The following is a 14,631-nucleotide window of genomic DNA, read 5'->3' as shown; positions in this document are numbered from 1 at the left end:
ACAGAAACAATGCTGTCCTCTCGGTTTATGTAGACTAGTAAAACAAGGGCCATAGTGAAACGCATTGTATTGTACTGTACCATGAGGCTATAATAAACTGTCCACCTGCCTCGACCCATCGCCTACCTATGGATTTGTTTTGGTATTGAGTTCGCTGTAACTTTAATACGTTGAGTCCTCCCCCCATTTCTACGCTTTACCGTACTTTAGCAAGAACAAAATTACAGCTGAAATTAACAGTCTATGTGCGGTGGTGTTAAACGGTCTGGTTTTCAGACTAGATTGATATTCACAAACAAGTCCAATGTAAATACATAAATGGAGTCTTTGAGAATACCAAAGAAAACCGACAGAGGGAAGAGCTCTTGGAAACCCTCCCCCTGCATCGGTTGCTACGGCTGTGCCCGGTTCATGTATTGTCAGCAGATGTTCATAGTTCCACTGCTACTGCTACATCCTAATGGATTTATCTGGTAAGATGTTCTACATAATTTATTGTCTTGGTCAGATAGACTCAGAGCATCTAGCTCTGTTTTCTTGTTTGATAACTGGGCATCTATTCAAGTGTTTACTGCTAGCTAGCAAGAGGTAACTACGTCAAATGTGGAGGAGGCCCTGGTGTATTGCAGTGATATCAGTGTCGTGGCTAACATAGCTATTGGTCAACTATGAATGGGATTATTCTGTAGCTAACTAACCTTATGGATCTTGCTATGTTGATCAACAACAAAAAAAGCTTTACATACCCTAAAAACGGCAAGCTGCTCAATTTGACAGGGACCGCATAGCTGGTTTGCGAGTCCAGTAAATGGCTAGCACTAGTATTTGCTTTGGGTTCAGCTAGCTCTACTGTAGGTAGCTGCACACAAGTTCTCTACCGTACACCGGTATCAAATAGGAAGAATTGACCATAACAAGCCAAAATACATGCACCCTTTGTGTAAATTTACTGTAGTGGGGAAAATACAACATGGTGAACACATGCTCAACCTTTTCAAGTGTCAGACGAGCTCAGTCAAGGAGGTTGAGTTGGTTAGCTTCGTAGCGCGCTAGGCTAACAACGCCAACTACTAGTTGAACTAGCTGAGTAACGTCCTACAGAACCTGACAAGCTAGCAAGCTAACCTGGGTTGGACAATGTCGCATAGGTAAGCTATTAGACTCCCGGCCGTCTGCATAACGCTGGCTGGTCATTTATTTGTATTTTTTATACCACAGTAGCTGCCAAGCTAGTTGGCTAGAACAGGTTTTTTAGCTTGCGGAAAGTCAAGGCCTTGTCGTTTACACCAGGCTGGCACAATGACTGTTCACATTAAAATAAGCAATATATTTTATTTGAAAGCATTCGAATGCAGAAATGGAAGTTTCTTGTTAGTTTAAATGACCCTTAAGCAGTTGCAAGAGCTTCCTTTCTGTTTTGTTCTGTTCTGAAAATCGTTTGTCATCAGTCAATTAGCCATGTTAACCAAGCCTTTCGAGGTAGCTAGACTACATTAATTGCGCAGTGAATAGTATTCTATCGCTCAACTAGAAACCACAAGAAAGTGTTGTGTGTGTGTGTGTGTGTGTGTGTGTTTGTGCATACAGCGCAGCCTCCTGAACAAACGCATGTTTCAAGAATTGAAGTGTACTGAAATGGCATTACACAAATTCATGTTTCTCCTTTGTTTGTACAGAATAAACGGTTCCAGTGTATGCCACACCACTCTTACTGAGAGGGGGAAGGATGGCACACCAACACAGCCCACCCTCTGTTCCCCAAGGGACAGAATTCCAAGCAGCTGATCCCTATCCTGACTCCGACCGGGATTCAGGGGTGGGAGATGATGCCGGAGAGGACTCTGATGGTCTTCATGACGACAACGCTTTGCACTGGTCACGGGGAGAGAGAGACGTGAGGGAAGGAGGAGTTGGAGATTTTACAATATTTGTTGCTTTTCAAGGCAATATGGAGGATGAAGACTTCCCTGAAAAACTTGACAGGGTTTTGAACGGAATACCAAGCATTCTTGAATTGGGTAAGGACACTGTGGGACAGTGATATTTTATTAGAGTTCAATTCCTCTGTGGTTTTTGTTGGTTTGGAAAACCATCTCCACCCCTCCGCCTCGCTAACTCTTATCTCTGCTGTCCTTCAGACTCTGCGATACAGCCCCAGCATGTGGAGCCATGGAACAGTGTGCGGGTCACCTTCAACATTCCCCGGGACGCAGCGGAGCGCCTCAGGCTGCTGGCCCAGAACAATCAGCAGCAGCTCAGAGACCTGGGGATCCTCTCTGTGCAGATAGAAGGTAGAAACACAGTCCCTTGACATCAGCAGTGTGGGAATCTGTAAAGTTAGGGAGCAAGACGTTAGCATGTCTCCCCCCCCCCCCCCCCATCATTTTGTTGAAAGCTTTTTCAAAAGGTTAGCGTTGGCTGATTTGTTGTAATTTTTGGCAATGTTGGTTTGTGTGAAGGGGAAGGAGCCATCAACGTAGCCATGGGGCAGAACAGGGGTCAGGAGGTCAGGGTGAACGGGCCGATGGGAGCAGCTGGCCAGATGAGGATGGATGTGGGCTTTCCAGGTCAGCCGGGTCCAGGTACGACTGATTTGAGTGTATTTGAAATATGTTTATCTAGTGTCGGAACCATTCATAGTGAACCTTTGACACAACGAATGATCACGCTAAGGAAGTGAACAAGCTGGACTGTTTTTTGTTGTTGTTTTTTTTTCTCATCAAGAGAAGCCCCTTAATTTTGCAATGGAGCCAGTTCTCCTGTTTCACTGACTTCTTGTTTTCTGTTGTAAAACAGCTATGGCACTGAAAACAACATATTGGAAGTATTTCAATGTCACGTGAAGATCTCTTGATCTTGAGTAACAACCCTGAGTCATCCATGTTTTCCTCCCCTCAGGAGGTATGAGGATGGCTAACCCTCCAGGGTCCATGGTTCCCCCTGGTCCTAGCATGGCTGGCCAGGTGATGGTCCCAGGCAGCAGTGGGCAGATGCACCCCAGAGCCCCCAGACCCCCATCACAGTCCGGTAAGGAAAACCACTCATCGTATCATCCAGCAAGCTGGAGCACTTCCAATAGTACTCGTTCTGTGGAGTGTTTTTATGTGTTTCGTAAAATCTTAGAAGTGTCAGATGTGTCCCTGAGATTACTTCGGTTCAGGCGTGGTTGTCAGTTGGGAATTTCCCCCAAACTGTTTTGATGTGTGACTATCCTGTGAGTTTACAGGAATATGACAAGGTGAAACTCTTCATCCTCTGCCCACAGATGCAATGGACCCAATGCTCCCCGGCATGTCTGTCCAGCAGCAGCTCCAGCACCCCCAGGCTGGCCCCCACGGCCCTGGCCCCATGCCTCCCCAGGCGGCCCACCACATGCAGGCCCTGCAGGCCGGGAGACAGCTCAACCCTGCCGCCCTCCAGCAGCTCCAGCTCCAGCAGCAGCAGGCCCAGCTGGGCCCCAGGCCTCCGTTCAACCCCTCTGGCCAGATCCCCGTTCCTCCGGGCTGGAACCCTGCTGCCCAGGGAGGCCCGGCCTGGAGGAAAGCCCCACCCCAGGCCCAGATGGGGCCCCGGCCTCCCACTCTTGCCTCGGTTCAGACCCCAAGCCACCCTCCACCCCCATACCCGTTTGGTAGTCAGCAAGCTGGCCAGGTGTTCAACTCCATGGGACAGGGTCAGTTGCAGCAGCAGCCAGGGGTGGGGCAGTTTGCTGCTCCCCAGCCCAAAGGCCCCCAGCCTGGGCCTGGAGTAGTAGGGCTCCCTAGACCTCCTCCACCCATGCCATCCTCCACTGGGCCACAGGGCAATCTCACTGCCAAGTCCCCCGGTTCTTCCCCATCCCCATTCCAGCAAGGTTCGCCAGGGACTCCGCCCATGATGGGGGCAAGACCGACAACCCCACAGGGATTCCCACAAGGGGTGGGGTCACCAGGCAGGGCAGTCCTCGGCCAGCAGGGTAACATGCAACAAGGGTTCATGGGAATACCCCAGCATGGACAAGCAGGGCCTCAAGTTCATCAAGGAGGAATGGGAGGTAGGCACAAAGAAAATCCAAAATGGAAAGGTTGGAAATAACCTGTCTATTTTCTTACACATTCCCTTTATACTCTTGAGACGATTTGTTAGGACTGTGCAGTTAATGTCTTCCGTTTCAATGTCAGGAATGCCTAAGCGTCCTCCGATGGGCTTCCCCAACATGCCAGGGAACCAGAACTTCGTCCAAGGTCAGGTAACCACCAGTGCTCCAGGCACCCCTGGTGGCGGAGCCAATCAGCAGCTCCAGAGCAGCCAAGCTATGACCCACACAGGTAGGCAAACTGGCTTTTAACATTGACTTGTCAAATCACCAACATTTGTTTTTTTGTATAACTTTTTTTGGAGCAATGGAAATAGAACCACACCCGTGGGGGCACACCCTTTTAGTTCTTATATATTAATGATGTTCGAACACAGTGCAGATTGTTCTGGACAAATGTTTTTCTCAGACAAGGAAAGTCTAATTTTGTCTTCTCTCTCAGGAGCTCCACCTTCCGTATCCACTCCCAACACCATGCAGGGCTCCTCCCACGCCCAGCCCAATGTTATGGGCCTTCATAGCGGTATGGCAGGCCAGCCCCCAGGCACCACTTCTGGCCCAAGCATGGGCCAGCCTCAGCCTGGCCTCCAGACCCAGATGATGGGCCTCCAGCACCAGGCCCAGCCCGTGTCCTCCTCCCCCAGCCAGATGGGTCAGGGCCAGGGTCAGACTGTCCTCTCCAGGCCCCTCAACCCCGGGCAGAGAGGAGGGATGACCCCACCTAAGCAGATGATGTCCCAGCAGGGCCAGGGGGTGATGCATGGGCAGGGTCAGATGGTTGGAGGCCAGGGGCACCAGGCTATGCTCCTGCAGCAGCAGCAACAACAACAACAACAGAACTCCATGATGGAGCAAATGGTGGCGAATCAGATGCAAGGAAACAAGCAGGCGTTTGGGGGGAAGGCTCCGGCGGGGGTGATGCCAGGGCAGATGATGCGGGGTCCCTCTCCCAACGTACCGGCTAACCTGGCCCAGTTCCAGGCCCAGGTAGGTCAGCAGCAGATGACCCCGCAGCAGCAGCAGCAAATGGCTCAGATGCAACAGCAACAGTTGCAGCAACAGCATCAGCTACAGCAACAACAACTGCAGCAGCAGCAGCAGCAACAGCAGCATCAACAACAGATGACACAGCAACAGCCACAGCAAGTTCCTATCAGCGCTAACCCGAACCAAGCCATGGGCATGCATGGCCAACAGATGAGACTCCCGAGCGGGCACCCTCTGGTTCAGCAACAGTTGCAGCAGCAACAGCAGCTTCAGCAACAACAAAAACAGCAGCAGCAGCAGCAGGCCATGCTGCAGCAGCAGCAAGCCGCCCAACAGCACCCTCACCCGCTGGGGGATCCTACCGGTGGTACAGGAGACATGGGGGTCCAGCAGATGCTGCCAGACATGCAGGCACAGCAGCAGCAAGGCATGATGGGAGGGCCCCAGCACATGCAGGTGGGCAACGGGCACTTTCCGGGGCACGGCATGAACTTCAACCCCCAGTTTGCGGGTCAGATGCCCATGGGAGCGTGCGGTCAGCCCGGAGGGTTCCCTGTCAACAAGGACGTGACGCTGACCAGTCCGCTGCTGGTCAATCTGCTTCAGAGCGATATCTCAGCCAGCCAGTTTGGCCCTGGTGGGAAGCAGGGGGCAGGGGGGCCCAACCAGGCCAAACCCAAGAAGAAGAAGCCACCACGGAAGAAGAAGCCCAAAGTTGGGGAGGGCCAGCAGGCTGTGGAGGGGCTTGGGTAAGGCCTTTTTACTTTGCATGTCGCAGGTTACATTTAGGTGAAATACTTTGACCAAGAAGGGTGACGTCATCATGGCTGTTAACTATTCGTACTATTCATTTCGACAACTGACTCGACCCTGGTTTGCCTTTTGTAATATCACTCATCTCATATGAATTGTTTGCTGAAAATGACATGAACCTTCTGTCTATCCTTGAATAATTATTAATATTGTTGTTGTTATTTATTTTTATGATTATTCTTCATGATTCCCTCATGGAAGGACGGATGTATAAAGGAAGCTGTCATTGCTAGTGTGCGTAGTGTGGAGACTGAGGCAGCTGTTCTGTGTTCCTCAGGGGTCTGGATGGGCCGTCAGGCCTGGAAGACTCTGAGCTGCCAGGCCTCAGTGGGGAGCAGGGGGTGGGCATGGAAGCCCCGGGCCCCAAACTCAACGACTTCCCCAACAGGCCCTCCGGTAATCCATGTTGTCCTTTAGGAATGAACGAGCGTTGACTCAAATGAGGGTTGTTTGATAATTGGTTGGTTCTCAAAAACCGACAGATTTATAGCTGATGAGTCATAATGTCTGTCTAATATCCTCTTCATCTCGCTTGTTTTTAGGGTTTCCAGGCCAGCCAGGTGACCAGAGAGTTCTGCAGCAGGTACCCATGCAGTTTATGCAACAACAGCATCAGCAACAACAACAACAAATGCAGCACATGCAGCAACAGCAGATGCAGCAGATGCAGCAGCAGCAACAAATCCAACAACAGCAAATTCAACAACAACAACAGCTGCAGATGCAGCAGCAGCAGATGCAGATGCAGGGGCTGCAGGGTCCTCCAGGCCAGCAGGGGGCAGCAGGGCCTCAGGCACAACCTCAAGGCCAGCCTCAGATGCACCCTCACCAGTTACAACAACAACAACAGCCCCAGCAACCACAGCAACCACACCATCAACAGCAGCAGCAGCAGCAACAACAGCAGGTAATGTCAAGGCAGTCCACCTGACAGGGATGTTGCTCTCAAGGCTTCCGGAAGCATCTTGCTCTCACGTGGTTGAAGGCGTCTGTAGAGTTTCTCCCAAGGCACTTGGGATCTGACCACGGTCTCCTAACACTAGACTGATGCTAACCGGCACCCACCCGATGTCTTCTTTTCCTGCAGCAGATGATGATGATGATGAAGATGCAGCAGGAGCAGGCCAAGAGCCGCATGCCCCTCCCGCCAGGAGGGCAGCACCCCCCCAGGGGGATGGGCACCCCCGCCGAGGGCCTGAGGCTGCCGGTGTCCCAGCAGGGAAACATGCCCGTCATGATCAACCTGCAGGGCCACGGAGTCCCTCCCTCCCCTGATAAGAACAGAGGGATGCCCCTCATGGTCAACCCCCAGGTAGTCGATGAAGATATATATTTTTTTTTACGTGTATATAAATATTTCTCAGATCCGAGTCAAAATGAAATGTAATCAGTTTTTAACCAACTAATAGTTCACACATTTATGATTATGTTTTTAATGTATTTTCTTTTTTACAAAACTTGTTTACATTCTGGATTAGCGGGTCAGGAAACTGTAGATTTGCGTTGTGTCTTTCAGCTGGCTGGAGCAACAAGGAGGATGTCCCACCCTGATGCAGGGCAGGGTCCTCAGGGACCGGGGTCCGAGGAGCCTCCTGGAGGAGCCCACACCATGCAGGATAGACCGGGGGGGCCGGAGATGGCCCTGCAGGCTGGGAACGGAGCCCCACAGATGGTGGTGAACCAGGGCCCCAACGCCCACATGATGAAGCCGGGCCCCGGCCCCTCCGCCATGCCCCACAACCCTGGAGCCAGCCCCCAGCAGCAGATACCCCCTCAGCCCCAGCAAGGAGGCCCAATGCCTGGCCTCCACTTTCCCAACGTCCCCACCACCTCCCAAAGCTCCAGGCCCAAAACCCCAAACCGGGCCAGCCCCAGGCCCTACCACCACCCTCTCACCCCCACCAACCGTCCACCCAGCACCGAGCCCTCCGAGATCAACCTGTCCCCAGAGAGGCTGAACGCCTCCATCGCTGGCCTCTTCCCTCCCAAGATCAACATCCCACTGCCCCCCCGCCAGCCCAACCTAAGCAGGGGCTTCGACCAGCAGGGCCTTAACCCCACCACACTGAAAGCCATAGGGCAGGCCCCTCCGAGTTTAACTCTGCCCGGCAACAACGGCAGCGGTGGGGGTAACAACGGCCAGCAGCCTTTTCCAACAGGCGGCACGGCGGGCGGTGGTGGGAAGCCGGACAAGCAGCCAGGAGGAGGCCAGGCGAAGAGGGCCAGTCCCAGCAACAGCCGCAGGTCCAGCCCGGCTTCCAGCCGCAAAGCCACCCCCAGCCCAGGCAGGCAGAAGGTGGCCAAGATGGCGCTGACCTCTCCTCCCCACCAGCAGCAGATGGTCAACCCCCAGGGACAGCCCATGATGCTGAGCCCCACCTCGGTGCCTCCCAGCCCGGGTTCCGCTCCCCCAGGGGTCGGGCCGGGCCTGGACGCCCAACAGCATCAGAACCCCTTCCAGGGCATCCAGGGGAACCCCACAGAAACGCCCAGGGAAGGGCAGGGCGTGGCACAGCCCCCGCCTGCGAGGGAGCAGGCGGCTCCAAGGCTGGCCAGCCCTCGTGGGCCTACTCCCCAGGAGTCTAAATTGGGGCCGGAACAGACAGGAACAGTGGAGAGGCCCCTCACCCTGTCAGCAGCTCCTCAGCAGGACCCCGTGTCGGCGGGTTCTCCTTCCCTCAAAGATGCCCCCACATCCCTAAACCAGCTGCTGGACATCGCAGGCACCCCTGGTGGGCCTCCAAGGCCCACTCAGGGTACTCCGACTGGGGACGCCACTGGAACAGAGAGCCCTAAACCTTCCGGAGGCCCAGAGAGACCGCTGAATCTCCCCAGCGGTTATCAGCCTAGCTCTGACTTGGCAGCACCTGTTTGCTCAGCTCCTGCAGGGAATGAGCCAGACTCGAAGGCCAAGCTTGCCTCCGTATCCAGCCCCAACTTCTCTGGCAGCAGTTCAAGCTTCCTGGCTAACGCCAGTCTAAATCCCAACACTAACTCAAACCTGAACCCTAACCCCAACTCTAGCCCTAGTGTCAGTCTCCAGTCCCAGAATCCAGTCCCCACTCCTAGTTCCAGTCCCTCTGTGACCCTCGGCTCAAGTCCCAACCCGGCTACCGCAGTCAGCCACAGCAGTCCCACATCCAGTGTCAGCCCCGGTCTAAACCCCAACCTTGCGCTCGCTTCGAAGCCGACCCTTAACCCCGGTCCAACAAAACCGGTGACCAGTCTCCCTGCGGTCCTGCAGATTCCTGCCACCGCTGCCCCCGCCCTCCCTGGCCAGATTACCGTCTTCGTCACCTCCAGCCCCATGGCCTCCATCTCCTCCCCCTCCCACAAGGCCCCATCTCCAGCCCCCCTCTCGTCCATGGCGGCCGTCCCCAACAAGAACCCCATGAGACCCCAAGATGTCCGTCAGCAGCCCCCCACCATCCCTGCCCCTCCTCGCCCCCCTCACTTAACCACCACCACCGCCGCCACCCCCATGTTTATCAACCCCATCCTCCAGGTCCCGGCTGCCTCTGTGGCCCCCAACGCCCCTGCAGTGTCCCAGGCCGTCTCCATGGCGGGGCCTGTCCAGATGTCCACGGCATCCATTCAGCTCACCTCTGCCCCAGTTACGGTCTCCACCCAGCCCTCCTCCTCAGCCGGCGTGGCCATCACTCAGCCCGCCAGAACACTAGTAGGGCAGGTCCAGACAGCTGCCACTGGTTCCCCCCCATCCCAAGTGTCGTTTGGCATGTCCCCCCCTCCCCAGCAGCAAGGCCCTAGCACTCCCAAACTGGACCCCTCCGCCCAGAAGTCCAGTGCCCCTGTCGGGAGTCCGTCGCCCCGTCCGAGCTCTTCTCCCACAGTCTCGGTTCCCTTTCAGCAGCCCCTGGGCTCCCCTCCACCCTGCTCCAGCCCCGGAGCCACAGCAAGCATCCGCAAGAGCCCCATGTCTCCGGTCTCTGTCGCCCCGGTTAAGAGTAATACTGTCCAGGCTGCCGCACCTGTGGCCGGCACACCCGAGCCCACACGCAGCCCAGAGGAAAGGCCTGCCCCACCCCCAGAGGTGCCCATCCCGTCTGGCCTCAGTGCTGGGGCAGGGCCCCCTCAGGCCTCCCCTCCTCCACCTCCTGCCCCCGTCACCCAGACAGAAGCCCCGACCCCACAGACCCAGGCTGCTCCAACAGTCACCGTTCCCCCTCCTCTCCCCTCTCCTGCTCCCACTCCGACTCCAGCCCCAGCTCCGGCCCTTCTTACCAGCCCCACCACTACTGCCCCGCCCCCTCCAGGTACCCCTAGTTCCCCTCCGATCCAAAGTCCCCCTCCATTCTGCGCCCCCACGGCTGCCCTCCCCAAGCCCCCCAACCCTCCAGAAGTCCCCCCTGCAGCCGCGTCCTCCCCAGCCGCCCCTAACCCTCCAGAGGCCCAGCCTGTCCAGGCTTCTCCCCCAGCCACGGAGCCTCCCAGCCAGCCAGCAGCTCCACCAGGGTCCCCATCTCCGGCAGAGAACACCCAGACCACCCCAGGTACAGACTCTCGCATTGTTACTTGTGTATCTGAAAATCCATACGCAGGTACCAAACAAGAAATCAAATGGAATGTTTTCCTAGATGTGAATATTTTTCCAAGCACTCTCCAGAAGTAGGTAGATATATCCGTACGCACACCAACTAAACATTGATAATGGTGTCATTCCTCTCAGCTCCAGTTCAAACTGAAGAGTCCCAGCCAGAGGATCCTGCTGCCAGTGAAAAGTCTGGTGAGAAACTTGAACCACTTTCGCTTGTGAAAAAGTACATGTAGTAAATATTGCACGACTTGCAACCCAATCCTAAAATGACTAACTGTTCCAATTGTCTTCCCCCGTTGACAGATGAAGTGTCCAGCGTAACAGAACCGGGGTAAGAGTCGTTCATCTTCCATACACAAATCCATTTCAACCATTCATTACTCTTTCAGTATCAAGGCAAATACTTCTTGTGCAATATAAAATAAAGTATTTCACAGCTTTTGGGGGGGTTTTAATTTCTCTACCTTGGTTGGTCTGGGAAAAGTTGGCCCTTTTAGTTGCCATGTTGTGTAAAGGAGAAATGCTTAGACATTTCTAACTCTACTGAAACTCAGGGAGTGCTTGTGGTTGGCCAAGGGGGTACATGGCGACAACCAATGAGCCACGTGGCCTCAGCACTTGGTATGTATGCTTAGCATGCAAACAAATATCTAAACAATACTGCACGGCAAAAGACGAGAAAAGCAAATGCCACTCCATAGACCACATATACAGTCAACGTAAGAAGTATTCAGCCCCTAGGTGAACAAGAACAAAAAAAGGCGGGGTCATTGTTATTCATCAGCTTGATTTGGTGCTCCAAATATTGTATAAGTCTAACCGTTAATGGAGCTTAAAATGTTTGTCATTATTTTACTGAAACAAATGCTGTGTGTAATTATTGGCACCCCCACATAGTTAGTTCTCTGTCCACACTCCCTTTATTAAGATAACAGCTCTTGAGTTGCCATGTTTGATGAGGTGGGAGGATTTGAGACATGGGGAACCTTAAAGATCTCTAAAGTCCTTGGTCCTAGCTTGTGGATTTTTTTTTCTCTCTTCTTCTTTATTCTTCAGCTTACCCCATAAAGGTTTTCAATGCCATTTATGTCAGGTGACTGTGGTGGCCATCGCAAAAGCTCAAACAGTCTGTGAACCATTTCTGTGGGGATTTGGAGGTAAGCCCCTAGCAGAAGCAGATAGGTTTGGGCTTAATCTCCTTGTACTTGGAAATCCATGTTGCTATGTATCTTAAAAAGGTTCCAGGGATTTTGGAAGTAAAACAACATCACAGATCCACCAGCATATTTGATATCTTAATTGGAACTAAATTGGGCTACGGTTAGGTTAGGTTGTTGGAAGCTTTTTTTTTTTCTTCTTCTTCTTATTCACCAAGGGTGCCAATACATCTTCAGTTGACTGCATATACAACGACGACAAGTATGCCCTTGTCTGAATATTTCCTCACTGGGAATTTTGGAAGCATTTCCTGTCTAGCAGTATGTTGGGGGACTAAACCAGTGTGAGCATCCCAGTTTAGTTTACCGCTGTTTTTCCACTTCTATCACAGATGGGCAAAGAAAAGAAAGACTCCCGTCAACTTAGTCCCAAGGTATGTATTAACCCGAGCGTGTGCTGCCAGGACTCGAACAGCCGCCATGTCGACATCTTTTAGATATTGGATGCCGTCGTGCTGGAAGACGGGAGAGTATCTGTGCTAGACGAGGAAAAACAGTCCGAGGCCAGGGGGTGGTATTTCCAACCTTCACAAGCCGAGCTGCTCGTACCTTAGCGGGCGTTATTAACCCTGTATCTGTTTTGTCCCCCCCCCCCCGTGTGCATTTGTGTTTCTCTGGACTCCCAGGGTGGCCGTGGAGAAGCCCAAGGGTCCCAGCAGACGGAGCTCGCGGGCAGAGAAGGAGCCGGAAGAGGAGCCAGCGACTGACAGTGTGCAGAGGAAGAGGTCGGCCCGACCCGGAGCCAGTGCTGCTGCAAAAGGTATGGGCTCCGATTAAACACTACTTATGCTGGGTGTCCCTGGGTGAGATATTACATTTGCACAGGAGCCTTGGATGGGGAAAAAAAGAAGGTTCCAGTGAAATCATATACAAGTATACTGTTGAATACAATATATATTATTTAGAATGTGCAAGGTTGTTGTATACTGAAAACAATGGGAACAGATTAAATACATAAATTATCCAATCAGTTACGGTTTGTCCCATGCGTAATAATTACACTGAAAAGTAGTTACCGGTAGTGTTAGTGTGCCGTTTGTGCCCCAATTGACTGAATGCACTTTTTTTTGGATATTGCTGATTGATATCTTTTTTCTAAAATGCAAACATTTTGGCTAATTCAAACTTCAGATTTTATTGGAAAAAGAATTGGTGACATCATATTGTAAGCTAGTATGAGGCATTTAAAGACAAATCAACAAAGATGGAACTAAATCATCCATAGGGCAAAGCGCTGTGTGTCCAAAGTCAGGAAGGTTAGGTTTCCGGCAGTCAACCTTACTACAGTTCATTATGACAATCAGTGGCGGCTGGTCTTTTAAAGAGGGGAAGCTCATTTTTGGCCTACATCCTAAAAACGTTCCATTTATTTGGCTAGTTCACTAGTTAGTTCACCCCTACGACATTAGCCTAACCTACTGAAATAATTAATGAATGCACAAACGATCTAACAAAACCATATTAATCTCAAAGGAGGAACTGTGGAAATTAGGTTAAACTGAAACAAGGAACGTGGTGTATAATTGTATGAAATGTATGGTGAAGATTGGTTAGCAATTTCGCCAAGCAAATACCATGAAATCGGTTGCTGCAGTTTGTCTTTCAACTACAGTTGAAAAATCCGCGATGGGACTGAGCTTGAATAGCTTCGATGACTTTTTATAGTACAAAATTACTGTCAATCAAAAGGAGATGCAGTCTTTCGACAGACCCTCCAATCTTCACACGGAAGCCCAGCGTCCAGGCCAGCCCACTCCTGCATTCCCCCCCCAGAGACGCTGAGCGTCCAGGGCGGGACATAATTGCAGCATGTATCCAATGACTGTATAGTTTCGAAGCACTGAAAAAAAAACTGTTCAAAGCAGCCCCATTGAAGTCCATGGAAGCTGATCTAGCTTCAACAGGAAAATGCACTGTGGCACTATGGGAATGTATGAGAAGGAAATCAGTCAGCCTACCTGCTAATATATGTAGCTGAGTCTGAATAAACTCGTCTTTGATATGAACGTGTTCTAACACATTTAAAATGTGAACACAATAGTAAATATTTGACCATGAATTTTTTGAAATGTTAGGGGAATCTGAGCTGAGCTTCCCTTGCAGTTTTAAAGAAATCGCCAGTGTTGACGGTGTACGGTGAACTAGATAGTTGCTGTCTAGTTGTGATGAACTGCGTTGTGGCTTTGGGACAACATTCCACATTCATATAGATCTACTAGGTCTCCATATGAACAATAGATCTACTAGGTCTCCATATGAACAATAGATCTACTAGGTCTCCATATGAACAATATGTACTCTGGTGTTCTGAAAGGCTGCTTTGTTTTCAAATGAGAAGCCTAATTGTCCCCTTAACCACCGCTGCCATGCATATTTATTGAAGGTAGCATGTCGTATAACCAAATGCTCAGGTACAAACACTCATGCAAGCAGGCTGACGCCTTCTCCCTCGCACGATAGTCATAATTGGCCCATCTGACAGTTCTAATGGCATGATGTTGTTTCTGACGTACTTTGCCCTGGTGACTGACTTTGGTTGAACATGTCTCTTCCTGTCTCCTGTTTACAGAAACTGGTGCCAGTCCTACCCAGGCCAAACGAAGGAAATCTAAATAGGCGTAACTACAGAAGTTAAAAAACCTGTGAACTGTAAATGTCTTCTTTTTTTTTTTTTTTTTTTATGTGAATCATTAGATTTAATTTTTTTTTTTCTATCCCCAGGATTATGAATTCTCTGAAATGGGGAAAGTAACCGTGTACAGATAATTGCTTTAAAATAATTCTGTTATTGTTTCGTCCCGCTATCATGTGAGATTGTAGTTAGGATGTTTGTGAGCGTGCAGCTGTGTGAATGTGTTTTTGTTTAGTTTTTTTTAAATGCTGGAGTAATCATTTGAGGACTGAATAGAACTTGTCTCGACTGTAAAATTATGTTGTAAAACCGAATTAAATTTTGTACTACTTTTTTTGTGCTCTGATATAGT

General features: G+C 51.3%; 1 protein-coding gene across 8 annotated transcripts; it reads left to right on the top strand.

Moving 5' to 3' along the window:
• Window positions 1-237: 237 nt before the first annotated feature.
• Window positions 238-14,625, top strand: ncoa6 (nuclear receptor coactivator 6). 8 transcript variants are annotated; one of them, XR_006957540.1, is made up of 17 exons: window positions 238-473; window positions 1,677-2,018; window positions 2,139-2,291; window positions 2,460-2,582; window positions 2,899-3,027; window positions 3,266-4,033; window positions 4,161-4,307; window positions 4,518-5,811; window positions 6,153-6,271; window positions 6,418-6,782; window positions 6,963-7,187; window positions 7,392-10,386; window positions 10,563-10,619; window positions 10,734-10,761; window positions 10,985-11,051; window positions 11,980-12,021; window positions 12,274-12,319. XR_006957540.1 is itself a non-coding variant. In XM_047039482.1 (17 exons), the coding sequence occupies exons 2-17, from the start codon at window positions 1,727-1,729 to the stop codon at window positions 14,261-14,263; spliced, it is 6,915 nt and encodes a 2,304-aa protein (XP_046895438.1). In that variant the 5' UTR covers window positions 239-473; window positions 1,677-1,726; the 3' UTR covers window positions 14,264-14,625. The 8 variants fall into 8 exon arrangements, 4 of the variants coding, with proteins under 4 accessions (XP_046895440.1, XP_046895439.1, XP_046895438.1 ...); XR_006957539.1 differs by having other exon boundaries at window positions 10,985-11,587; window positions 12,274-12,305; XM_047039482.1 differs by lacking the exon at window positions 10,985-11,051 and adding an exon at window positions 14,217-14,625 and having other exon boundaries at window positions 239-473; window positions 6,966-7,187; window positions 12,274-12,407.
• The last annotated feature ends 6 nt before the right edge of the window (window positions 14,626-14,631 follow it).

Source organism: Hypomesus transpacificus, chromosome 18 (genome assembly GCF_021917145.1).
Source record: "Hypomesus transpacificus isolate Combined female chromosome 18, fHypTra1, whole genome shotgun sequence".
Classification (NCBI taxonomy): Eukaryota; Metazoa; Chordata; class Actinopteri; order Osmeriformes; family Osmeridae; genus Hypomesus; species Hypomesus transpacificus.
Note: the sequence above shows the minus strand (reverse complement) of the source record. Positions and strands in the feature narration are given on the sequence as shown.